General features: G+C 37.0%; 1 protein-coding gene across 2 annotated transcripts; it reads left to right on the top strand.

Annotated features, from left to right (window-relative positions):
* The first annotated feature begins 8,011 nt into the window (after positions 1–8,011).
* Positions 8,012–24,933, top strand: BIRC3 (baculoviral IAP repeat containing 3). Of its 2 annotated transcripts, XM_082409941.1 has the most exons (10): positions 8,012–8,503; positions 9,277–9,379; positions 12,704–15,851; positions 15,959–16,058; positions 17,730–17,808; positions 18,584–18,632; positions 20,222–20,464; positions 23,591–23,845; positions 24,114–24,155; positions 24,272–24,933. In XM_082409941.1, the coding sequence occupies exons 3-10, from the start codon at positions 14,999–15,001 to the stop codon at positions 24,463–24,465; spliced, it is 1,815 nt and encodes a 604-aa protein (XP_082266067.1). In that variant the 5' UTR covers positions 8,012–8,503; positions 9,277–9,379; positions 12,704–14,998; the 3' UTR covers positions 24,466–24,933. The 2 variants fall into 2 exon arrangements, with proteins under 2 accessions (XP_082266067.1, XP_082266066.1); XM_082409940.1 differs by lacking the exon at positions 9,277–9,379.
* The last annotated feature ends 2,030 nt before the right edge of the window (positions 24,934–26,963 follow it).

Genomic DNA, 26,963 nt, shown 5'->3' with positions numbered 1-26,963 from the left:
GTTTTTAAAATAGATATGTAATGTTTCATGGTCTTGACATATAATTTATTCATCACTTCTCTACTGGCAGAGATCATGGGGTGGGGCACAAAAGTACTGTGTATTTCTTCTTCTTAGTATGGATTACATTTTGAGGTTTTTTTTTTCCTCAGTTGAAGTGTTAGATAACTGTGAAACACTGATACAACCTAACACATTCCTGTGACTAATGATGTAAGATACTATCTTAGCCTGAGAAGCATCATTCCCCAAACAACTGTACTAATTACCCATTCTGAAAATGTAAAGAACTGTCATATCTGTATATCAGACAGCATCAACCTCTCATAAGAGCTAAACTTACTGACTCTATGTGTCAGAAACTTTTTGAAGTACCCATAAGTAACAAATCATTTAATCTTCACAACACTCTTAAAAAGTGTGTACTATTATCCCAATTTTACAGCTGAGTTGTAATGGGTAATTTGCTCTAGACACTACTGTGTTAGGCTTTCCGGAAGCAGAAGCTAGCACAGGGATTCAGGAACATAGTCTCCTGAGAGTGTACTTACCACTCTTCAAGAAAGCCTGCAGCAAATGCGGGCAGGGGGAATGAGCTGAGTCTAAGCCTGACCCACAGGCGAAGGGCAGGGGATGGTAATGGTAGCAGCTGTGGTAGTGGTCTCAGAGTCACGTCAACCAAGGGTAATTGTCTAAACTGGGACGCAGGTGTAAGCTGTTAGCAGCTCTGAACCATCTGGGGTTTAGGTGCAGAGGGACATAAGGGGGATCTGGGTTGAGTACCAGCAGTGTCTGCTGCAGTCACATAGCTGGGAAGGGGAAAGTGGGGTTTAAAGCCAGATCATCTGGCTCCAGTTTTGCACTATTGCCGCTACAGGGCCTCCTGAAAACTCTGCTTCTGCTGCCTTCAAACACCTCAGCACTGTCTACCAAGAAGCCCCTGACTTGCCAAGCCAAGCACTGCCTCCAATTTCCTAGACAGATAAGAGCTTTTTGACAGGAGAAAATTTTGTGCCCATTTAATTCAGAGGTTTCAAGACCAATTCAACAAGAACTGTCTTGTTTCCATTGCTCCCAATTCAGAAAGGCCTATTAAATGCACATTTTGCACTTGCCCAGGGCCAGGACTAGGGTACACAAACCTGAGAGGAGTGCCTCCTGAAATTTTGTGTCCTACGTGCCTCTCTTGGCTTGCCCCAGTGCCATTGAGAGAGGAGCTATGATCCTACACCCTCTCTTCAGACAACAAAGAGTCTACTTGACCCTAAGTATCCTGGTACTTCCCTATGTTCCCTTCCTATACTTTATCCGTGGGGAAAATGGTAGAATGAGGGAGGTAGGCATCCTGATCACTTCAGTTTTTAAAGCTTCTGGGACTTAGGAACGTACTCAAACTTACATATGTATGGAGTCAGCCATGGAAGGCTGGAAAGAGCTGAGAGTGGGGAAACAAGGCAACACCAGAGTCCTCCTATATTATCTCTCTTTGGATATTATCTCTCTCCTGCAACCTCTTCTGGTCTTCTTAGCCTGGTTCCTTTGCACTAAACAAGCTCCCCCAGGTCTGAGAGTGCTATTCCTAGCTACCATAGGGAACTGTCCGTCCCAACATTTTCACCCTCGGAGGGATCGTGCATTCAGCTGGTTTGGCTCCTGTAAAAATTGGTCAGGTCCTAGGGCAGACACCTAGTGGTTTTCAGCCTTTGATCATGAATTGGCCTGCTTTATCTCTCCATGCACCAAACCCCAAATGCTATGGGAGCTGCGAAGTGCTTTTATCTGTGACCTACTCCAGAGCTTGGCTGATGTGAGTCTGGGCCCACTACCACAGCTGCTATGGCTCTAAAACTCTGCTAGTAAGTAATATTTACTTCATGGGGTCAAATGTAATGAGTATATATTATCATGTGTTTCTCTTCATTCAGCTACACAGTAATTAAAATAAATTGTTGACTTTTAATTAGTTCTTATCTTCTCTACCAAATTTAAATATTTTGTTGTAGTTATAGCCTATGTTCTCTTGGTATCTCAATTATCTTATTTCCATTTTTTCCCCCTCATTGCTCTTCTTTTCCAGCCTCAACTCAAAAATCCTAAACAAAATACTAGGAAATTAAATCCAGGAATATATAATAAGGATATAACACCATGGTCAAGTGGAGTTTATCTCAGCAGGGTAAGGCTTATGTAATACTTATAAGTTAATGTATTTCTCCATATGAATGGAATAAAGGACAAAAATATATGGTCATATCTATAGATACAGCTTCCATTTATGATTTTAAAAGACTCCTAGTAAACTAAGAATAGAAAAATACTTATCTATGAGAAATCTATGGTTAACATCACTTTTTCCCTAAGATCAGGAATAAGGCAAGGAGGTTGACTCTAATCAAGCCTATTCTCCATTGTACTAGAGGTCTCAACTTGTACAATAAAGCAAGAAAAAATAAATAAAAGGAATGAAAATAGGAAAGGAAGAAATATGATTGTTTCTATAGATGACATTATAATTTACTGAAGAAAATATAGAAGAATCTAAGAAATGACTACAGTATGTGAATTAAGCAAGGTAGATCCTGATACTAAAATCAATTTTATTTCTCCATACTGACAACAAATAACTGAACATGGAATTTTAAAATATTATTAACAATTAAAAATCTAAATTTAAAAAATAGTATTTAAAATAACATCAAAAATATGAAACACTTAGGAATAAACAACAAAAGATGAGAAGGACCTTTGTACTGAAAACAAAACAAAACAAAAAATTAAAGAAGACCAGATGGAGGGATATACCATGCTCATGGATTAGAAGACTCAATAACATTAAAATGTCACTAATTCTCAAACTGATCTATAGATTAAATATAATGCTAATCAAATTCCCAGGAACTTTAAAAAAGATATTCACAAAATAATTCTAAAAATTATACGAAAATTTAAAGGACTTAGAATAGCCAAGACAATTTTGAAGAACAAAGTTAGAGGACTATTCTATCTGATATCAATGTTTACTATAAAGATACAGTAATCAATACAGTATGTTATTAGCATAAGGACAGATGGATTAATAGACCAGAATAGAGAGTCCAGAAAGAAACCTCCACATGTAAGTTCAATTGATTTTTGATAAAGACATTAAAGCAATTCAATGAGGAAAGGTGTCTTTTCAATAAATTGTGTTGGGACAATATTTAGAGGAAAAGAATGAAACTTGCCCTCAGCTCACACCACATGCAAAAACTAACTCGAGATAAATCATACTCCCAAGTGTAAAAGCTAGTATCACAAAGCTTCTAAAAGAAAACACAGAAGAAAATCTTTATGATCTTGGGGTAGGTAAAGATTTCTTAAATGGGATATAAAATGCACTATACATAAAAGAAAAAATGTTAAATTAGATTTCATCAGACTTAAAATAGTCTACTCATTAAAAGAAACTGGTAAAAAAATGGCAAAAAGCAAGCCACCAGCTTGGAGAAAATATGCACAATGCACATATCAAAGGACTCATATTCAGAATATATAAAGTACTCCTTTAAATCAATAATAAAGTCAATTGATTCAATTTAAAAATATACAGAAGATTTGAACAGGCATTTCACAGATGATGATGTCTAAATCATCAAAAACATATGAAAATATATTCAAAATCATTAATCACCAGGGAAATGAAAATTAAAAGTAGAGTGAGATACCGCTACATACACAAAGAAGAGGTCAAATTTAAAAGGTTGGCAATAGTAAGTCTTAGAAAGGATGTTCAGCAACTAGAATTTTTTTTTTTTAATTAATTAATTTATTTATTTGTGGCTGTGTTGGGTCTTCGTTTCTGTGCGAGGGCTTTCTCTAGTTGTGGCGAGCGGGGACCCCTCTTCATCGCGGTGTGCGGGCCTCTCACTATCGCGGCCTCTCTTGTTGCGGAGCACAGGCTCCAGACGCGCAAGCTCAGTAATTGTGGCTCACGGGCCCAGTTGCTCCGTGGCATGTGGGATCTTCCCAGACCAGGGCTCAAACCCGTGTCCCCTGCATTGGCAGGCAGATTCTCAACCACTGCGCCACCAGTGATGCCCCCTAGAATTCTTTTTTTTTTTTTTTTTTTTAGAATTCTTATATATTGCTGGTGGGAGTGTAAAATGGTGCAAACACTTTGTAGAAGTTTTTGGCAGTTTCTAATAAAAATAAATATATGCCTGCTCAATGGCAATTACACGTCCAGATATTTATGCAACAGAAATGAATCCACAGGTTCACAAAAAGACTTGAACTGAAATCTTCATAACTTCACTCTTCATAAGGAATCAAACCAGGAAATAACCCAAATGTTTATCAGCAGGACAATGGATAAACAAACTATAGTATATTCAGCCAGTGGAATACTACTTGGCAATAAAAAGAACAAATTACTGGTACACGCTACAATGTGGATGAAACTAAAAACAGGTAAGTAAGCCACCATTTAAAAAGGGGCAAAATTCATCACACTGAGAACAGGCCTGTCTATATTAAATGATATTTCATTGTAAATTTCTTCATCAGGACTTGTTCAAGGCTGATCTAATTGTATTTTATTTGCAAGATACGAAGTTGTCAACAGTCTAAGAAATTCCCAGAATTTACAATGACTCTCATATCTACTTTGGAATTAGAATGGCATGTTCCCTTTGTTAGATTTCACTTTTACTTTCAGTTCTAGGTTCCTGGTTAGAAGCTTTATGTATTTCTTTAATTAAAAATGTAAAAACTTACAATAGCAGTAGGCTGGAACTGAAGTTGTTACAACCATAGTATTACGTGGAATTCCTTCCAGAGAAAGAATGTTTTTTATCATGATTACCCTCAAGGAAAAAATACTTTAAAGTTGATTATTTAACAATAGGATATTGAGAACACACCACTGTTAAGAATTATAAAGTTCCAAACCAGGAATGGGATGGAAAACTCTTTCACACACTTCTCATACCTTGCTTGCACATTGCAAATAGAAGAAAACTGGCAGACAAGAGATAGTAATAGCCATATGTCTGTCTACCTTGTCACTTTCCTCAAATATTTCCTTGCTTATTTCTGTCTCTGAAGAGTATTTGGAGAGAAAATATATTTAGGAAACTTGGATGTTGGGAGGAAAAGGGGAGTTTTTACATAAAATATTTGGGATAGTCAAAGGGTTACAGGGAAAAAGTAAGATATTAAAAATTTGGGTGCAGGTTTAGGCTAGAGAAGCCCCAAGCAGCTAGACTGACTGCATTTTTGTCAGTCGGTCAACAAAGATTTATTGAGCACCTTCTGTTTGCAGGTTCCCCACTAGTGCTAGAATAATGCGGTTAATGAAATACATACAGTCCTTGATCATATGCAGCTCAGAATTACTACAGGAAAACAATTACTTTTAAAAAATCAGGGACTTCCCTGGTGGCGCAGTGGTTAAGAATCCGCCTGCCGATGCAGGGGACACGGGTTCAATCCCTCGTCCGTGAAGATCCCACACGCTGTGGAGCAACTAAGCCCGTGCCCCACAACTACTGAAGCCTGCGCGCCTAGAGCACGTGCTCCGCAACAAGAGAAGCCACAACAATGAGAAGCCAGTGCACCGCAACGAAGAGTAGCCCTCACTCACGGCAACTAGAGAAAGCCCGGGAGCAGCAATGAAAACCCAACGCAGCCAAAAAAAAAAAAAAAAAAAAAAAAATCAATAATTAAAGTTGTGCAAAATTTTGCAGAGGAGACATATTGATCCACTTTAGGCCCTGACAGGTCTGATCCCAACTTTTATTACTAGTTTGAAGAATGTGGGAATCCTAGTTAGTTCAGGGTTTCTTAGGCCATGGTCTTTAAATTGGGATAAGTGATCCCTTGGGCAAACTTACCAAGTATTTACAAAAATTTAGCATTGGGTAAGCGGGAACTCAAATAGTTTTAAGGGAATTAACAACCTGATCCTCAATTTCTACAATGTAGTTTTTCCTAAAACTGATCTGATTGAAAACAAGAGCTGTCACGGCTGCCAGGCTTGTTCTGTCTTCTCACCAACCTTTTCACAATGGTTCTTTCTTCTTAAAAAAGACAAGCTCACCCCTCACCCATCTTGGGTTTTCAAATGGTATAGTATTGACCATGGATATAAAATATTCCTGGACAATTAGAAATAACTGGTGTTAATGTTGAGAAAATGAATGACTCTAATATCTGGGTATAGAGTTATCAGATAAAATATAGGTCACCCAGTTAAATTTGAATTCTAGCTAATCAATGATTAATGTATTCAATGAATAATATATTACATGGAACATACTTATACTAAAAAATTATTTGTTGTTTATCTCAAATTTAAATTTAACTAGGTATCCTGTATTTTAATTGCTAACTCTGGCTACCCTATCTGGGTAAAATTCCTGTGGTCTCCAAGTCACTGATTTCAACAAAATTGAGTTGTCTACTGATAACTAATTACATTTTAGGATTAAAGATCACTAAAGAATTTTTGGGCTATAAAACAGATGTTAAAAAATTGTGAAAAAATCGATATAATAACATTTCTTCTGGGCCTATCTACTTATTTATGTGAAAAAGATTTTTCAACACTTACAATCTTTAGAAACTAAAAAAAAGGAAGAGAATCTATGCTGAACCCTATAATATTCTAGTAATAGGTAATATTCATGAACACACACTTGAACAAATTGTTCAAATATAAGCTGCCCCACTGAGATTGCATTTGTAAAAGAATTTTACTTTCTATCTTGAGTAATCATTAACATTTATATTTAGATTGTTTTGATCAACTGACTTTCAATATACGTACTGAAAGTAATATATGATAATGCAATCAAGGAGAAATTTTTCTTTAAGTTACAGCCTTATGATCACAGGAAAAAAGTTAAATTTCAATTTATACATATGTTTGTTTCAGAAATATGTGCCAGAGGGATCATAAAGATGTCCATTATAAACATATATTAAAATTCTGTGGGAGAAGTAGAATGTTCAAGGACAAAAAGCATTGATATAATATTTCCGATTATTAAAGATAAGCTGATATATAATGACAGGGGGTATCAAATGGCTATGGTATTTGTAGTCCATTGAATACATTTAAAAGACTGCTGATCAATTTTATTCTAAAACATCTATGTCTACATTTTGTAGTTCCTTAGCAACTACAACTTTTTTGTTTTAATCTTAAATTAAAAATATGCAGAGGAATATAGTTTTTCAAAATTATTTTGGTAGGTACATGATCATAAGTATATAAGGATCACAAAATTTTTTCCACCATCTCAAGGGTGAGTTGCAAATGGCTTATAAGGTTTTGAACTAAGCAGGCTCCAAAATGAATTGAAATCTCCACATAAGTAAACTTAACCTTTTTGATATATTTCCAACTGGAACTCTAATTGCTATGGGCAGCCAAATCCACCTAATCCAGAAGATACGCCAGCTCATCCTGACTGTACTGCATTCTTGTTTCCATAGGATGTTGAAGTACTGAGTAATTTTATGGGTTCTGCCTTTAGTGCTTGACATCTTTGATTTACTGGAAGGCAGGAAAATCAGGTGAGCTCTCCCAAGCCACCTGTTACCCTGGCATGTTACACTGTCTTTAGATAAACGTGCTTAAATTTACTGCTTAGGCAGGAAATGTTGAGGAAAATATGGCAGTGCAGTTAGACTCTGACTTCAGGTTTCTATGAGACTGTCATGGTCATTTAGACGTCTCCCCTGTGAGACAAAAGGCTGAAAGGCGGAATTTGTTTTATAGCCAACTCCACCCTGGTTATAAAGACAACCAACGAACCAAAAAAAAAAAAAAAAGATTTCAATATAGCAAACTAAGATGGTAATCTCAATCTTTTAAAACGCTAAAAATAAACTGAAAAGGAGAATCTTGTGATTTTTTTTTTTTTTTTACAAACCCCTACATTTCCATTCATGCTTTACAATTATAACAGAATTAGAACAAAAAGTAAAAATTATCAGAAAGAGTTCACAAAGTTTCGCGGTTTTTTTTTTTTTATTATGTGGGAGACGGACCTTTTCCAGTCAGGCTGACCAATGCTCATCTTCCCCCTCACAGATTATCAAGATTTCCTCTGACCCACGAACAAAGAAGCAAAGGTATTTCAGTAAATGCCACGCCGATACGCCCCGGTTAAGAAACAGTCACGCTTTTCGGGTCATGGAAATCCCCGAGTGGGTCTGCCAGGCCACTGATTAAGGGGAAGTGTGTGTGGTTATTACCGCTGGAGTTCCCCTAAGTCTTAAGAGGAAAGCACCAGCGCACAAGCAAACCGCTGGGAGGAGTGCGGGACAAATGGAGCGGGGTGGGGGTGGGGAAGGGGAGGAGCGGGGTGGGGGGGAGGGAGACGTTTAAAAGGCAGCGTGAGACTCCAGCCCGCACCGAACAGCGGGGCGACGGCTGTCACCCGCCAAGACTCGGCCGGCACAACCCGACTGCCGCGCACCGGCCGGGGGCGGCAGGCCGGCCGGTAGACCTGAGGTGAGTGAGCGAGCGTGCGCGTGCGCGCGACCGTTTGTGTCTGTGCGCGTGTCCGTGCGCGCGACCCCCAACGTCTCCGCACTGCGTCCCGCGCGGGCGGGGGCTACGTCTGTCCCTCGCCTAGGGGCGCACGGTAATCAGACCTGCTGCAGGGCTCAGAGGTCGGCTCCAGGCCGGCTCTCGAGCCGACCAGGGACGGGAAGAGAGTGGGAACCCGGGCGGCCCTTCCCGGCGCGGCCGCTCTGGTCCGGCCAGTCCTCGCCGCCGCCCAGACTTGCCCTCCAGCCCGTGGGGCCGCCGGGTCCGGCGCTGCCTCGCCGACACTCACTTAACGTCCGCCTTCCTGCCGGGTGTGCAGTTTCTGTTTTCCTTTTGCAGTGAGTCAGTGGAATGGGGAAGCTTTGACAGCTGGTTTAACTCGATTGCCAAGAGATATCACCGGGCCTTAGACGGTGCCAGATGAGCTTCAGCACAGAGCCTAAAGCAGAGCTTGGGCATAGTAAGGACTCAGTAAAATCTTTTTTTTAATGGACAGATGGAGGAGTGTTCCCAAGTGGTGGCAGAAAGAGCAGATTTTTAGTGGTTTTCCTGGTGATCAGCATGGAAACCCTGTAGTGCTCTTAATCTAGTTAGTAAAGTGCCGGAGGTATTTACCCGATCCTAAACTAACAGTAATATTAACTTTGTTTGCCATTATTTGTTGCTAACATTAGGTGTTTCTAATACCCGCTATATTCAACGACTCCCTTAGAAGACTTTACATGTGTTTTCAGGTTTAATTCTCACAGTCCTAAGAAGCACTTGCCCAGGATCACACCCCTGGTATGCGGAGACTGAATGATATTGGAAACTCAAGATGTCTGACTCCAAAGCCTGGTATTAAACCATCACTGAGCAGACTTTGTAGTCATTAATGTAAAATTGATGTCCTTAACACCATGCAAATGAGGGTGCTGCAGTCCTGGGGGGCTCAGTCAAGTTAGCAAAATTCACTTCTCAGCAAAAAGTCTTAGTGTCTACATTATATGCCAGGCTGAATGGACGGTAGGAGTGGGAGGGCTGGTACAGAGCTGAAACACGGTTCTGCTGTGAAGGAGCTCACAGACTAGGGGGAGGCAGAGAGAAAAGGCACCCAGAGGATAGACACACCCAACATCGCTGGCATCAGGGAGGTTGCCCACTAGAAATGAGTAAGAAGAGATGAGGTTGGGGACTTGAGCCAATATGAGAAGGAGCCACAAGAAAGGAAAGAGGAATCCCAATAGAGTGGTATCAGAAGCCAAGGGACTAGAACATTTCTTAGAGGAAGTGGACCCCAGTGTCAGGTGTGAAAAATTCCACTGGTTTTGGGAAAGAAAAGATTGGTGTTGCTCATACTGGGAGTGGTTTTCCACAGACGTAGAAAACAAACATGGTTACCAAAGGGAAAGGCAGGGGATGGATAAATTAGGAGGATGGGATTGACATATACACACTACTATATATAAAATAGATAAACAAGGACCTACTGTACAGCACAGGAACTATACTCACTATTTTATAATAACCTATAAGGGAAAATAATCTGAAAAAGAATATATATATATATATAATTGAATCATTGTGCTGTACGCCTGAAGCTAACACAACATTGTAAATCAACTATACTTCAAATAAATAAAAGAAGAAGAGAGAGTGGTTTTAAGTGGTGCTGGCTAAAGCCAGTTGTATTGGGAGACCTTCACCGTAGACAGTTGTTCATTTCATTTGGTTGTGAAGTGAAGGTGAGATACAGGGTAAGTTGCTAGAGTGAAAAGTAGGGTTGAAAGAGGGTTTTTTGGTTTTGTTTTCATTTGAAAGCTGAGACAGAATTAAGCATGCTTGTTCTATTGAAGGAAAAGACCCAGTAGAGAGAGTTGAAGAAATGAAGAGGATGGGGTTAAGAGCAAGGTTTCTGAGGCCAGTGGGGGAGGATGGGATTCTTTTAAGTGAGGCAGTAAGTGGGTTGTGAGCAAAAAGGGCATGGATTTGAGAATGTGAAAGGAGTACTAAGAGTCAATGATGTCTCTTTTCTTTGAGAAATCGAAGGCAAAACAATCTACTGAAAGTGAGATTGGGAGTTGTGGAGGAGAAATTTGAGGAAGGTATTGAAGGGTTAGAAGAGTTGCATAGGCCAGTGGGCTAGGCTTAAGAAGAATTGCTGAGAGATAGTGAAGGGCCAGCCAAGGTGGAGTCTGACGTCATGCCGGTCTCTGTCTACAAGGTTGTAGATCTTCCCCAGTAGCATTTATAATTCTAGGTGTCGGAAATGGTTAAGACAGAGTTTGAATGGATCCAGGGTTGGCATCTTGGCATATTTTTGTATATTTATTGTATAACTGTTGCCTAAATGTCCACAGACATGCCTTGTTTCCACATCAAAGCTTCTTTAGGGTAAGATCTGTGTAAGGGGTTTGAAATCTCAACTGCATAGGGGCCAGACAGGTGATATAAATGAACAAAACTAGGGGTGTCTTTTTTAAACAAAAGCACACTTTGCTTACATATTTAACATGTAGGAATAGTCTTCCTTTCCACAAAGAAATATGTCACTCTCATTTTTCTCAAAAAATGTCCCTCTTTGTTTACCTTTCATTTTTGTTACTTTTGATAGACACAGGTATTAGAACAATTCCATTTTTTTCATATTTCTACTGTGAGAAAAACAACAGTGCCAGCCCAGTGACAAAAAGCAGCTGACAGTCTCCGTATCAGAGTGCCAGAGGGGAGAGCGTGTGCCTTCCCTAAAGGGTGCAGCCGCTGCTCGGCACTAGCTGATTGTTGCCATGCAGGAATATATGCCCGCTGTAGCCAGATTTTCTGACTTTTCAGGATAAGGTTGGGCTCTAGAATGTCATGGGAAATCTCTTACTTTTTTTTTTTTTGGTCTCTCCATGTGTGGCATGTGGGATCTTAGTTCACTGTCCAGGGATTGAACCCTCGCCCCCTGCAGTGGAAGCACAGAGTCTTAACCACTGGACCACCAGGGAAGTCCAGAAATCTCTTATTTATTACTTTTTTTTAAACAGAAATCCCTTTTTAAAAAAATTTATTTATTTTATTTTTATTTATTTTTGGCTGCGTTGGGTCTTTGTTGCAGTGCGCGGGCTTCTCCTTGCAGTGACTTCTCTTGCTGCAGAGCACAGGCTCTAGGCGCGCGGGCTTCAGTAGTTGTGGCTCGTGAGCTCTAGAGCACAGGCTCAGTAGTTGTGGCGCACAGGCTTAGTTGCTCCGCGGCATGTGGGACCTTCCTGGACTAGGGCTCAAACCCTTGTCCCCTGCATTGGCAGGCGGATTCTTAACCATTGAGCCACCAGGGAAGCCCAGAAATCTCTTACTTTTAAATAATGTTGGTAAGGGACTTCCCTGGTGGCACAGGTGTTAAGAATCCGCCTGCCAGTGCAGGGGACATGGGTTCGATCCCTGGTCCGGGAAGATCCCACATGCCGCGGAGCAACTAAGCCTGTACGCCACAACTACTGAGCCTGCGCTCTAGAGCCCACGAGCCACAACTACTGAAGCCCGAGCACCTAAAGCCCAAGCTCCGCAACAAGAGAAACCACTGCAATGAGAAGCCCGCTCACCGCAACAAAGAGTAGCCCGGCTCGATGCAACTAGAGAAAGCCCGTGTGCAGCAACGAAGACCCAATGCAACCAAATAAATAAATAAATAAAAATAAAATAAATTTTAAAAAAATGTTGGTAATTAACTAAAACATTTAAACGTACTGTGGTATTTTTCCAAGAAAAATCTTACTTGGAAAACTGGTGAAATTCAAATAAGGCCTATAGATTAATTAACAGCATTGTATCAGTGTTACTTTCCTGGTTTCTATGGTTATACGTGGATATGTAAGTGCAGGATATGTGGGAACTCTTATTTTTATAAGTTTTCTCTATGTATAAATTAATTGCAAAATAAAAAGTTAAAAAAATTAGTGAAATGCTGGAGTCCAATTCTGTACAAGCCAAGCATAATACCTCTGCTGGCCACCAGTTTGAGCCTTCTGGTTTTCATGTGGGATTTCTTGGCCTCTGCAGTACCTAATACAGCACCTTGTATGTCACAGACATTCAGTAAATACTAGTGCTCTGCTTTGGAAAAAATGTTTAAAAAGAGATCATGGTGTTACATCTATGAATTATTTGACTTTTAAAACTGTCTTTTTTTTTTTTTAACAGGTTTTACAAAAGAGACGAACTGTTCTACTTCTTCTAGGTTTATTCCAGTTTTTTCTATAAGTCAAAACATCTCAAAATGGAGGCCTAAAACTCTTAAAAGGGACTTAGTCTAATCTCCGGGAGGTAGTTTTGTGCATGAATAAACAAAGTAGTTAACAGGAGTTTTTGGTATCCAAAGAATGTTAATTTTAAAAATATGATCTGGTTATAAGAGGTATAACTATAAAGTAATAATAAGTTTGATTCTGAATTTGATTTGCGGATATAAAGAAATGATTGTAGCTGGGACATATTGTTGAACTACTTTTTTCCAAGTTGGCCAGGCAGTCTCCCACTGGCTGCTGTGTAGAATAGAAAAAAGTGCCTGTGTTTGGTAAAGATTTAAAAATGAGTGACAGTTATCTAGAACAAAGAGTTAATATTCAACCCTCTGCTAAATTAGAGAAACATGCATATAAAACCTTTGGCATGTTAAAAGATTTCTGCGATGACGAAGAAATGTCAAGAACAAAACTTTTTGATAGGTGCAACAAATTTAGAGCAAGTATGAAAGATAAACATGATGATTGGTAAAGAAATTAACCATTTATAAGACTGTTGATATTTTGAAAGTCAAAACTTTAGTTTGTTCAAATGGGCTGTTATTTCTGAGAATAATTAGAATGAGAATGATGACTGGATGGTTACATTTTGGTAAATGAACAAACTTATTCCAAAAAAAAATTCACACAGAGACAGTAGTAACACCAAGAATGAAAGGAATACTGAAGTTAGACATAATAATTCACCTTTGAGGGCAATTTTCACTGGTATTTAGATATGTTTCTTCTCCCACCTGGAAATAAAGCATTGAGGTCTGCAGTAAAAAGCCCCAACGTATGTGGGACCCAGGAAGCATGCTTGCAAAACACTTCTAGAAAATAAAACCATGGTGACTTGTTTATTGGTTATTACTGACATTATTGACACAGAACCTACTTACTAAAAGCTACTTATAATTGAGAAATTCTGAATTTTGAGATCTCTGCTGTTCAAAAGAAGTGGATTGTGACAAAATAAATTTATCATTTTTTGTCATGATAAATTCTGGTTCAAGGTATGCTACCTGTGAAATAATTTCTAACGAAAGCCAGATTTTTTTATCCATCTTTTTTTTTTTTTTTGATTATTTATCTTAGCTTGCAGACTCAGCACTCTGACTTTTGACTGTTTTTAAAAGTAAATCCATTATCAGGAGATTTGATATTGGTTCTCAACAGCATGAAACTGAGTCTAAAAGACCAAGTGAGCAAATATATTCATCTCTGATAATTTATTTGAAATGCAATGTTTAATTTGCTAAGATCTAGTGGTATTGCTATGACTAAGCAATCAGGTACCTATCTATGGGAAGTAATTATTATTTAATAAATCTTGAAACCAGGTCTTGAGATGTATGAACCAATTCTGATACTACTTAAGCTCTTTATTTGGAAGAAAATTTTGAATTGTTTTGTTCTCCCTAATAAGATGGTTGTAGGAAGAAAAATTAATTTGAGCAAGATTTTGGATAGACTGTATTTCATTGAATCTAAGATGTCATCATTTGTAAAGCACACCATTATTTTATGTACCTCTAAGAAATAAAAATGCTGTTAATTAAAATGTGACATGCCATTCATTAATTGTAAGATACCTCTCCATAGCAGAGATATTAAAACATGCATCTTAGAATCACTGAAATATGATAGTCCATTCTTTCCCTCTTTTGAGGTAGGTCTTATGCTTTTATTTTTTCTGGATACCAAATTTCACAATTTAAAAAAAGCAAAATAAACATAGTTTGAATATTTTTGTGTGTATGGAACACTTACACAGCATAGCTTTCCACCAAAACAAACTAGGTATGTGAGACATTTTACCTTCAGGCTGACTGGATGTCACTGAAGCATACTAGTGGAGAGGGTGACCTACCTGTGGAGATACCTGACACTAAATGGCATCTTGATAACCTAAAGCACTCTACACTTTTATGAAGGGTTTTAATTTTCATCACAAGGTACTGTGTAGCATCATGTTTACATTGTATGCAAGAGTATACAAAGGTGCAGGTACTTAATTAGCCCTTAGAATGTATCAATATAGGATTTAGAATCTTGCCATTCTGTAACCCTAAATGCATAGAAGAAAAAAGAATGAAAGATTTCCTGTTCTTAGTGTTCAATCTAGTACTAAAATTAATAAAAATCAAAACCCATGCACAAAACTACCTCCCCAGAGAAAGGCTAGTCCCTTTTCCTCCCCATCCATTTCATTATGAACATAGTAGAAAATAGCATATTCTTATCAAATTTGATGAAAAGTGCCAACATGTTTGAATTGAAGTATGACTTTTCATGTGAGCTGTACCGAATGTCTACCTATTCGGCTTTCCCCGCCGGTGTTCCTGTCTCAGAAAGGAGTCTCGCTCGTGCTGGTTTTTATTATACTGGTGTGAATGACAAGGTCAAATGCTTCTGTTGCGGCCTGATGCTGGATAACTGGAAACAAGGAGATAATCCTATTGAAAAGCATAAAAAGTTGTATCCTAGCTGTAGCTTTGTTCAAAATCTGAATTCAGCTAACATCTCGGGAGCCACTTCTCAGCCTACTTTTCCTTCTTCAGTAACAAATTCCACGCACTCATTACTTCCAAGTTTGGAAAACAGTGGCTATTTCAGTGGCTCTTATTCAAGCTTTCCATCAAATCTTTTGAACTCTGGACCAAATCAAGATTTTTCTGCCTTGAGGATAAGTCCCTACCGTTGTGCAATGAATACCGAAAAAGCCAGATTACTTACTTTCCAGATGTGGCCATTGACTTTTCTGTCACCAACAGATCTGGCAAAAGCAGGCTTTTACTACATAGGACCTGGAGATAGAGTGGCCTGCTTTGCCTGTGGTGGAAAATTGAGCAACTGGGAACCGAAGGATGATGCTGTGTCAGAACACCTGAGACATTTCCCCAACTGCCCATTTTTAGGAAATCAGCTTCAAGGCACTTCAAGATACACTGTTTCTAATCTGAGCATGCAGACATATGCAGCCCGCTTCAAAACATTCTGTAACTGGCCCTCTAGTGTTCCAGTTCATCCTGAGCAGCTTGCAAGTGCAGGTTTTTATTATATGGGTAAGAAAATCTGATAATAAAAAACAAATATTCAACATGTGTTATCTCATACATTTTAGTTGTTAAATTATATGTATTCATAAGTTTTGGTCCAAAATTAATTTTAGGTCACAGTGATGATGTGAAATGCTTTTGCTGTGATGGTGGGCTGAGGTGTTGGGAATCTGGAGATGATCCATGGGTGGAACATGCCAAGTGGTTTCCAAGGTAATTGTTTTGAAATTTTCTTTTCAAGTGTGTGTGATTATTGTGAGAGGAGTTATATGTGTTTACCTTATAACTTATAATCAACTCTTACTTTATTCTGTCTTTGTTTCAAAAATACTTTTATGAATAAACTTAGGAGGGATTACTTAGAAAAATAATTACTTAAAAGGTTTCGATGGAAATTTAAGATAAAGAGGAAATAATTTAGGGTTTCTTTGTGTGTGTAATTAATATATATACATGTATATTAAAATAACATATGCTCATTATAAAACCAAAGTTACACATTGTAGGAAAGTACAGAGACAAAAAAAATTTAAATGTCCAGAAATCTCACCACCTAAAACTGACCACAGTCACCATTTTAGTGAACATCCCTCCAGAGACATCTCTTTATGCATATGTACATATATAGATAAATGTATACAATTTTACATGAATTAGATATATTTACTGTTTTGAAACTTTTTTCAGTCAACATGCTTTGAACGTATTTTCATTTATTCAACACTCAATAATATTAACTGATTACCTATTATCAGGCACTATTGTAGATGCTTAATATACTCAGTTGAACAAAACCAAGACTCCTGGTCTCATATGCTAAACTTACAGCAGGAGAGGACAGACAATGAATAAAAACTTAATAAATAAGTTATATAGCATGTTGGAAGATAATATGTGCTATGGATAAAAAGAAAAAAGGGAGCTCGCTAAGGGAGATCAGAGGCACCAGTCTGGTTACAATGTTAAGTAGGGTCATCAGAGTAAATATAGACCCATCTCATCTGTTTTGATCACTACATAGCATTTTGTTGTCAACACTTCTGATTATTCTATACTTGTTTACACTCTCCCTTTTTTACTAAAATCAGGTAGCCTATAATTATATTTTTCATGGTCAACACTTTTAGTATTTTTAGTGTTGATTACTAAACTTAGTATCCTAACATTTGCATTATATAATTTTTTGTATATACTATGTCTTCATTTATAGCAACTTTGCACTCCCCAAATATTTCAGAGTTCAAAAATTATGAAGATTAAAAAGAACACCTTACATAGACATTTTTAAAAAGTGCTGCTAGCTTTCAATTGTGGTAATTTTGTGAATATATACAAAGAACAGTAAATTTGCTTTGGTAATGTCATGAATTCATTTTGTACTTAAATTTGACCATGGATGTATATTACCTAGAAACTACCAAACTTGTGAATGTCTGACTTCTTAGAAAATGTGTTCAGCTTCCTCATTCTTTCTATGTATATTTTCAGCTTTTAAACATACAAAGCTTATGTATGAACAGTATCATTTATTAGGGAACTTTCTACCTGTCTCCTTGGCTCGTTATGAATGTTCAGAATGTTTTTAGGAATCTTAGAATAGTTGAAGAGAGCAGCAAGGACCTCGGAGTGGAGACAGCCTTACTTATCTCAGTAGACTGAGAGCCTCACAACCCTTATCCACATCAGCCTTGGCCGATTACCAGTTACAGCCTTCCTCTTGCTTACATCATCTTGCCTTTGAGTGCAGTATCTCTTATCACTGCCTATATGCTAAATGAATAGTCAAGTGGTTACAATTATGTTTACGTTCATTTGAAATATTTAGTAGTCTACAAATGACCAGATTAAAATAACCCCCCAGATTTAATTTCGCTTACATTTTAGGTGTGAGTACTTGATACGAATTAAAGGACAAGAGTTCATCAGTCGAGTTCAAGCCAGTTACCCTCATCTACTTGAACAGGTAGGGACAGTTTTTTTGTTTTTTAAATCATTCATTAAATTGATTTTCTGATAATTACAGAGAGTAGTATTTTAGTGAAAAGACAAGTCAATTTAAAAATACATTTTCTTTTTTCAACGCCCAGCATGATCTTAGAGAGTGCTATTCTTTGGATAACAGCAGATCCAGAATTAGAAACCTTCTGAAAAATAATATTTAAGTTATGTTTCTGAGTATTTCTTCAACTAAGTTGCAATAAATTAAATTATTTGAGGAAAAAAATTGACTGGATAGTAGCATTTAATAGTTTTACTATATAAATTTTTCTTAAAAGGATTTGAGGAAGATAATTGTATTGCTCTTTCTAATCTTCCCAGAAAAGCAAGTAAGAACTTAGAGAATAGTTTGAGGGTCAAACACTTCCTAGCCACAGTCAATGGAAATAAAGGGTCCAGCTTATCCCAAAGGAGCACCCAGAAAATGGAAGATCTTTGGGATGATAGGCAAACAGTGATTGTCTTACAGGTCACTGAAAAGGTGTAGCCCTTTTCCTGCCTTAATGAAAATGGATTTTATTTGTTAATACACACATACACACGCACACACGAAGAAACTCTATTGGTTTATGGCCTACAGAAATGCTGTTGAATGTAAATGAAATTCTGCTTTTGACATAAAAAATTATGTTGCCAGTAAACAAGTCAGTTTGCAATAAATTGAATAAATTAGGTCTCTTGATTAATTTTTGTTGCAATGAACAAGATTTACATTTTAATTTATATACATTTTTTTGTAGCTGTTATCTACTTCAGACAATCCAGAAGATGAAAATGCAGAGTCACCAAGTATGTATACTAATACTAATTACTACATTTAAATATTAGAACCATTTGATACTGTTAAGATTGAAAGTTGATAATTATAATAATGTACATTTATATTATGATTTATAATTTACAATGAATTTTCAAATACATTATTGGTATTTTTCAAATTTTAGTGCATATCATAATTGCCTGAGGAACTCTAAAAAATATTACAGATTTCTAGTCTCCACTTTAACCCTACTAAGTTGAATCATAGTATCTGAAGGTGGGGCTTGAGCATCTATAGTTTTAACAAGCTTCAGACATCCAGCCTAACCCTTGTTCTCAGACCAGTGTGGGAACGGGTGCACTATGACATTAGATTGCATACATATTCTTTCTATGAAACGGAGAGAGTAGAAAATAATATTCTCATTTTTCAGTAGGTACTCAAAGGCTCAGAGAGGTTAAGTGACTTGTCCACCACCTTAAACTTGAAAGGTGATAGAGCCAATATTTGAACAAGCTCTTTTCCCTTATCTAGTGTTAAATTCAATTCAATAAATATTTGTTGTGCTTCTACTATTCTGGGGAAAGAATAGAGAACAGGATAAACATAACACCTGCTCTCATGAGCTAGTGGTCTAAGGAATACAGGCAAATACACAGATAGGAGAACAGTATGGAAAGTAAAGTGTGCTCTGAGAGCACATGCGGGAAAATTAGCCCAGACTTGGAAGATCAGAAAAGGCTTTCCAGAGGAAGTATTTGTCTTAGCACAGAATCAAAGGGAAGAATAGTAGTTAACCAAATAACAACGGGAGGAAAAGAATATTCTTGGCAGAGAGAACAGCACATGAAAGACTTAAGTGACAAAAGAGAACAGGCACACTTGAAGAACTGAACAAAATTCTGTATGGCTAGAAGTAGGATTTGCGAACAGATAAATGAATGAAGCAGGCTAGCTTAAGAGTGGTCAGCACTGTAGGCAGAATTTGACCCAAGAGCCGTCAGTTTGTGGCTTCTGGGATAGAAGGCGAATGAGTAAGTGGCAAGAGATGAGGCTGAAGGGGTAAACAGGGTCCAGATTGCATAAGATATTGTAAGGCACAGTTGAATGTTATCCTAAAAGCAAAGGAATTGTTGTTGGAATTTAAGAAGGAATGTGACACATTCAGATTTGTGTTTTTAAAAAGTCATTCTGGTTACAATGTTGAGAATGAATTAGACAGGAGCAATATTTTAGGAGGCCATTGCAGTAATAGACATGAGTGATTACAATTGGCCTCTTTCAAAATTATGTTAAACATATTTAATTTAGAAAGCTCATTTGTTCATTCAACATGGGGAAAAAGGAATCTCAGTGCTGGTGGGGATGATCCCAACATTCTGTTTCTTTCTCCCACTCATATTTATGCCAGATAATGCATATTTTGAATCTGAATGCAATATTCCATATTCCTATTTTAGTGACTGAACATGTATATCATTATTTTAAATTTAAGAAAGGTAATACAAAATAGTACCTACACATTTTCTGGGCCTTATGTTTTTGATATTGTAATAACTTGCAATTTAGAAAATATACAGACTATCCCAATATGTTTTAAATTCTTTATTCCGTATAGTTATTCATTTTGGATCTGGAGAAAACCATTCAGAAGATGCAGTCATGATGAATACACCTGTTGTTAAAGCTGCTTTGGAAATGGGCTTTAGTAGAAGGCTGGTAAAGCAGACAGTTCAGAGTAAAATCCTAACAACTGGAGAGAATTACAAAACTGTCAGTGATCTTGTATTAGATTTACTTAATGCAGAAGATGAAATAAGGGAAGAGGAGAAAGAAAGAGCAACTGAGGAAAAAGAATCAGGTACACATATTTACTTACAGTCTCCATTTCCGTAAGGATGTCACTGTACATAAGTTATTGAAAATATAGTCAATCCAGTGGATTTTAAGTTCAATATTCTGCATTTGAATTCTGAAAACTTTTTTCACATTAAAATATATTTGAGTTGCTTATTAGTAAATTGAAAATATAAGTAAATATATTGAGTGAAAAAGCATTGTTTCCTGCTTTTTCTTAATTTCTATTTTTATTCTGGGTAATTGACTGTGTATGTAATTATTCATGGCACATTTTTGATCCCAGACTAGTTGCTCACTCCTCTTTGCTATAAATTGGGGTGGGATCAGGGACAATTACTAATTTTAATATTAGCGTAACAGTGTATCTCAGCCTGTGACTATAAATTAATGTACAAATTATGATTAAGTTTCCTATTTGCCCACACAAGAACCGAGTTCCCCTTTGGAGTGCCCCTCTGTTATTTAGGGGAGCTCTAAGACACTGTTTCCCATTCTCCCAAGACAAGTTATCCATGCCCTTCCATGCTAGCCTTGTCTGCTCCCTGTTGCCTCTACTGTGTTGAGGCTCATCCCCTCCTCTGGATGAGCATGTTCATTCTCATCTGGTTGCTCCACTGCCATCATCACTCTGGCCTGGACAAAGAGAAATGTTGATCTCTCCTTTGCCACTCCTTCCGAAGCATGGACCAGATCCAAGAGTCCTTTCAACACAGCTGAAAACAGACTACAACTTTTAACAAGCTCTTACTGGAGATTTAGGGATAACAGAAGGGCATTACATCACAGATGGCAGTTGACAGCTATAACTGTATGTGGCCTCTCTTGGTGCCCCTAAGCCCGTCCTCATGAGTCTCTTTGCCTAGCTCCTGATTCATCTCTCTAGCTCTGGCCAGTTTTAACAAATGACTAGGAAAGTCCCAAGCAAAGCTCAGGCCCCCCAAATATCCACAAAGCCCAGAATGAGAAAGGTTTGCCCCATATCCTTGTCCAAGGCCATCTGGGACCTCTTTCTTCCCAGAATGGTTGACGGTGAGATTGTCCACTCCATTCCCGGAAAAATCTACCCCTGGCCAACCCAGACAAACATATCAGATCATAGGAATACAGCATCCTCTATTTACCAAAGTGTGAATTATTCAGTTCTACATGTCACCAGTACAGCAGCAACGTAGTCCAAGTTCATCTTTGCCCAGCCAAGTTCTCCTTTTCATTGTGAAGTGAAGATAGGGCTGCATGTCCTTGCTGTAGTCCTCTCAGTCTTACCACTGGTTGTCAGTGAACACCTGCTCAAAGAAGAGAACACCCATTTCCACAATTGTTTATAGACCCTTAGAAGTCTAAAGCCATCCAGCTATAAAATACTTATTTTTCATCCAAAAAAAAAATCAACAGTTTCCAGAGATGACTCCAAGTCAACAGTATACAATAACTTGGACTATCAAAAATACCCGTTAGCTTCTCAGCTCACTGTTATATCCATACTACCTAGCACAGTATCTGTATATAGTCTGTGCTCAAGAAATATTTTTTTGAATGACAATGAAAATACTTACGTTTACGTTACTGATTATAGTTTCCCAGAACAGTAAGTGAGTGATTTCTTGACAGATGAGTAAATAAAGAGGCAACTTAGGATATTTTTTCCAGGATAAAAGAATAATATGCTTCAAAGGTTTATTCAAGTCTTCACCTCTTATAAACCAGAATACAGTCTATGACTTTGAAGTGAGACTATTTTCTGCAGCTACTAGCAATCCAATTTTAGAAATCTTAAGAATTTCAGAGAACTTCTTACATTAGTTCAAGTAAAATGTAACTAAAAAATTAAAAAAATTAATGTACTTTAACATCAAGTATAAATTATATTTTAATTTTCTAAAATATCACTACTTCTTAACCATAGATTACTTAACAATATGTTAAGTTCTAATTCTTCCATCCCTCTGGCTGTTATTTCTTTGTTCCTACTACTGTTTAAATTGCCAAGGCCTGATTCATTTGTTCAACAGGTATTTGTGGAACATTGACTTTGTGCCAGACACTGTTCTAGGTCCTGATCCTTTTCTCATTTATTCTCAGAGCTTCAATTCTCTTCAGAATGTATATCTCGAGGCTGGACTTTCTGACTAAGCACTGTTTTTTATTCCTTACTAAACAGTTCTATTTATATGTCCTATTATTTGACAAAGTGAGAGTTTCTAAAATCTAATGATCATCTCCCCTCAAATAATTCTTCTTTAGACAGCCCAACTTCTCTTTTTATTTTATAGAAAAGCTTTATGGATCATGGTAAAACTATATGATAGTTAATTAATAAACTTGGAATCATAAGTCATATTCCAAAGAGATAATAAAATTGCAGAGTTTCAAATGTAAAATATTTTACCACTAGATACAAAATCTAGATTTGGAAGAAGAATACAGAGATCGTATAGGACAGGAAGGTATTGACAAGTAGGATTTATTTTTCAAAATGCTGTTAGTGCCTTTCCCCCCTTACTATAAAACATTGAGGTAATAGCAATATCATGTCTAATTTTGGGAAATAATAATTAATTAATAATTTCATCTTAAAATAGAATTTTAAAGAAGTTTTATGGGTGACTGATAATTTAAGAAAAAAATGTTCTATCATTTTAATTCCCTTGATTTTGCCTTTCCCCACTTTGACTAGATTGGATTAAAATTTCAATTTTATTTGGTTCTAAGTTTTATTTGGTTAAAGGATTGGCAGTATTGCAGAATGGTAGAGAGCATAGATTATGAAACCAAATTGCCTCAGTTTGACTTTTACTAGTTGTGCATCCTTGAGCAATTTACTTGCCTCACTGTACCTCTATTTTCTTATCTGCTAAATAAGGGTACTAGTACCTACCTCAAAGGGCTGTTGTGAAGATGAAATGAGTTAATACATGGAAAGTGCCTACCACAGTGCTCAGTGTTAGTTCTTATTATAATTAGAGTTATTATCAAGCACGGGGCATCAGGTACCCCCAAAGCTAGCAATCAACTTCAGTGCCAACTGATTATGAATTATGGTTTTTTCATTCAGTTATATGTGTATATGTGGAAGGAAGTTTGTGGACAGAGTTTGAACATGATTGTGTTTGTGTTCTTTTCTATAAAGATGACCTATCATTAATCCGGAAGAATAGAATGGCACTTTTTCAACATTTGACTTGTGCGCTTCCAATCCTGGATAGTCTACTAACTGCCAGAGTGATTAGCGAGCAAGAACGTGATGTTATTAAACAAAAAACACAGACATCCTTACAAGCAAGAGAACTGATTGATACTATCTTAGTAAAAGGAAATTTTGCAGCCACCATATTCAAAAACTCTCTACAAGAAATTGACCCCATGTTATACCAACATTTATTTGGTGAGTGCTGGAAAATTACTTTTGGAACTTCCTAGGTCAATTGAAAATACGCTTTTATTAATGATTTGTGATTATTGAAAATAATTCAACCTAATTTATAAACTATTAATTGTACAAAAAGATTGAAGGCTTTCATTGCCTTGACATTATGAAAATTATCTATAGTATTTGGCCAGAGTCTAAACTGTTAGTTTAAAAATATATATTCTGTGACTAAATATTGTTAATCTTATTTGTCATAGTAATGCTTTTGCTTTTTCTCCCTTAGTGCAACAAGACATAAAATACATTCCCACAGAAAATGTTTCAGGTAAAATAGTATTAATAATTTAAATCAGTAGAAAACATTGTTTTTTATTTTCTTGGCTTTTCATTGGAGGAGAAGCAGCAAATTGCCTTTTATTAAAATTTTTTTTCTCTTCTTAGATTTACCAATGGAAGAACAATTGAGGAGACTACAAGAAGAAAGAACATGTAAAGTGTGTATGGACAAAGAAGTGTCCATAGTGTTTATTCCTTGCGGTCATCTAGTAGTTTGCAAAGATTGTGCCCCTTCTCTAAGAAAATGCCCTATTTGTAGAGGTACAATCAAGGGTACAGTTCGTACATTTCTTTCATGAAGAAGATCTAAAACTTTGTCTAAACTTTAGAATTAGTAGATTACATGTATTGTAATTTTAACTTTGATACTGATTTGGTTTCTTTAAGATTTCTTATTTATTTACAACAATTTTGTTTTATATAAATATTTATGTAAAACATGAACATACATATTTTATGTAGCAAGGGAATGATAGGCTTTTGTTTTTGTGAACAAAAAACAGGGATAGCACTATAAGCACGATACTAAATGAAAATTTCAGCACTATTGAAATTGTAAGTGAAGTAAAATTTAAGATTTTGAACTGAACTTTCAGAATTTTAAATATTTTGGAGCTGTATTAAGGATCAGGAACATGGATTCTCTTGCTTTTTCCATCAATGTCCTATACATAGAAGGTCTTGATGTTTGTTGAATGACTTTTTCAGGACATGATGTTTTTGTAAAGAATTCTGTGAGGAACATTTTAATAAAGCAATCAAAATTACGCTTGTTCTTAATACCTTCATTTCTATGATAATCGGATAGTTTACTGACTCCCAGCCTCCTTCCATCCCTCCCTAAGACCTCTTGAATATTGAACTACAGTTTAGATCCCTTTCTGTAAGATGCTTCTTCATTTATACTTGTACAGCACAGGGGTCAACCACACCTGGCTTTAATCTATAGGATTTTATAGGATGTCTGAGTTAAAATCAAATAATCTTCCCAGTAAATTTCTTTATTCATTTGTCTGTTGATTCATTCAAGGAAGTCTCATGCCTGCCCTACCCATTGGGAAAAGCCCCTAGTTTTATTCTCTCCACTTTGGTATTAATTCTGGGACTTGAAAAGTACACTGGTTAGCAGTGTTTGGAACAAACAGCTTGTTCTCATAAATCAATTTGTTCTGTACTACCAGTGCAGAAAAATTTCCTTCTTTGCATTACTTTTTGATACTCAACATGTCCAATTCATAATTCTCTATCCTTTGCTTCCTGTAGAGTTTTTAGGGCTTTAAAACCAGAAGTGACACTATAGTTGGGAATAGTCTGGAGAGACAAGCAAAGGCCAATCATCTAAACCAGTTCTAGATGTCTGCTGGAGTTCTACAGAAAGATTAGGAACCAAGCAAGAGGGGGAGATTCCATCTCTTCATTCTGATGCTGGGAGACTACTTAGGATGCAACTGATTTTGCCTCTTTGTTAGAAGATTCAGTTGGCTAGCCTCATGCTAACCACAGTGTCCTGCTGGGGTGCAAGGCTGAATCCATTGTATTATTGCTTAGGTGATTTGTAACTCAGCTTGAAGATAAATATTTAGATAGTATATACCCTTCTTGCAGCAGCTATTTTTTATCTGGTTCTTAGTTCATACTACATTTAATATTTGAACTTTGCCATCTCCACTGTGAAACTCTTGCTCATTTCTCATTTTGGTAATATATGTATAGCTAACATAACCAACTTATTTATCCAAATATTTTGTTATCTGCCTAAGTGTTAGTTAAATTGAAATTTTGTTTTGGAAAAAAAAAGTCACTGTAGATAATAATGGTAGCTTCACTTGCTGATGGCATGTTTTTAGGTGCTTGACATTAGGCATGCTTTTAGGTGCTTGACATGCATTCATTCATTTGATTCTCTCCCAACTTCACCCACCATCCAACCTGGACTTCAGTCCCCAGAATTGGGTAGATAATTCAAACCTCAATATACAATATATAATAAGCGTTATAATTCAGAACTTTGCAATGGGCTTAATTTCATACTTAGGTTATGCTCCTTATAACTTCCATCCATTCTTTTTATCCATTTCCTTATATTACTTGATACTCTTAGCCATTAGATTCCTTTGCGGTCACAGGCAATGTCATTCAACCATCTTTACCTCTTTTTGACGTCTTGCACATCATAGTAGACAGTGTGGATGTTACCATGTAAGTTCCAGTCAAAACTATCAGATGGGATGTTTAAGAGATTCACTATTTTAGAAGCAACACTAGTACCCTTGAAACAAAGAGTATTAGTAGGTCAGGATTACTCATTCTTTTAAAAACTGTGCCGACCCCCACCCTTCTAGTAAAGAAGAGATAGGCAAGGTCCAATCTCTGGAGTTTGTACCGTGCAAATACAATAATAGGTATTTTGCTCTTTATCAGGTTCTGACATGGCCCCTGTATAGTTTTCAACCTCATTTTCTACCACTTTCCTCTTGTTCACTATATCTCAGCTACCTTGGCTTTCTTCAGTGTCTAAATAAATATGGCAAGCTCTTTTGCTTCAGGGCCTTTGACTGGACTGTTCTTTCATTCACTCTTTCCCTGACAAATTTCGGCTCATTCTTCAGGTCTTACTTAGCTTAGATGTTACTTCTTCAGAGAGGCCTTCTTTGACTTCCTCCATCTAAATTATACCCCTTAGACCATCTTTCTGATGGCCTATTTGTTCTTTCTCTTCATGACATTTATCACAATTTGTATTTATACATTTACTTGTTTAATGTCATGTTCTATTGTCAAAATTTACATGAGAAAA

The sequence above is a fragment of the Balaenoptera physalus genome, assembly GCF_965194825.1.
Source record: "Balaenoptera physalus genome assembly, chromosome: 10".
Classification (NCBI taxonomy): domain Eukaryota; kingdom Metazoa; phylum Chordata; class Mammalia; order Artiodactyla; family Balaenopteridae; genus Balaenoptera; species Balaenoptera physalus.
This window is presented reverse-complemented; position numbering and strand designations above follow the sequence as displayed.

Coding starts and splice junctions, on each gene's coding strand:
- BIRC3 (XM_082409940.1), top strand. CDS start 14,999: ATGAACATAGTAGAAAATAGCATATTCTTATCAAATTTGATGAAAAGT. Junction 18,633..20,221: donor TGAAAATGCAGAGTCACCAA/GTATGTATACTA, acceptor TATTCCGTATAG/TTATTCATTTTGGATCTGGA. Junction 20,465..23,590: donor AACTGAGGAAAAAGAATCAG/GTACACATATTT, acceptor TTTTCTATAAAG/ATGACCTATCATTAATCCGG.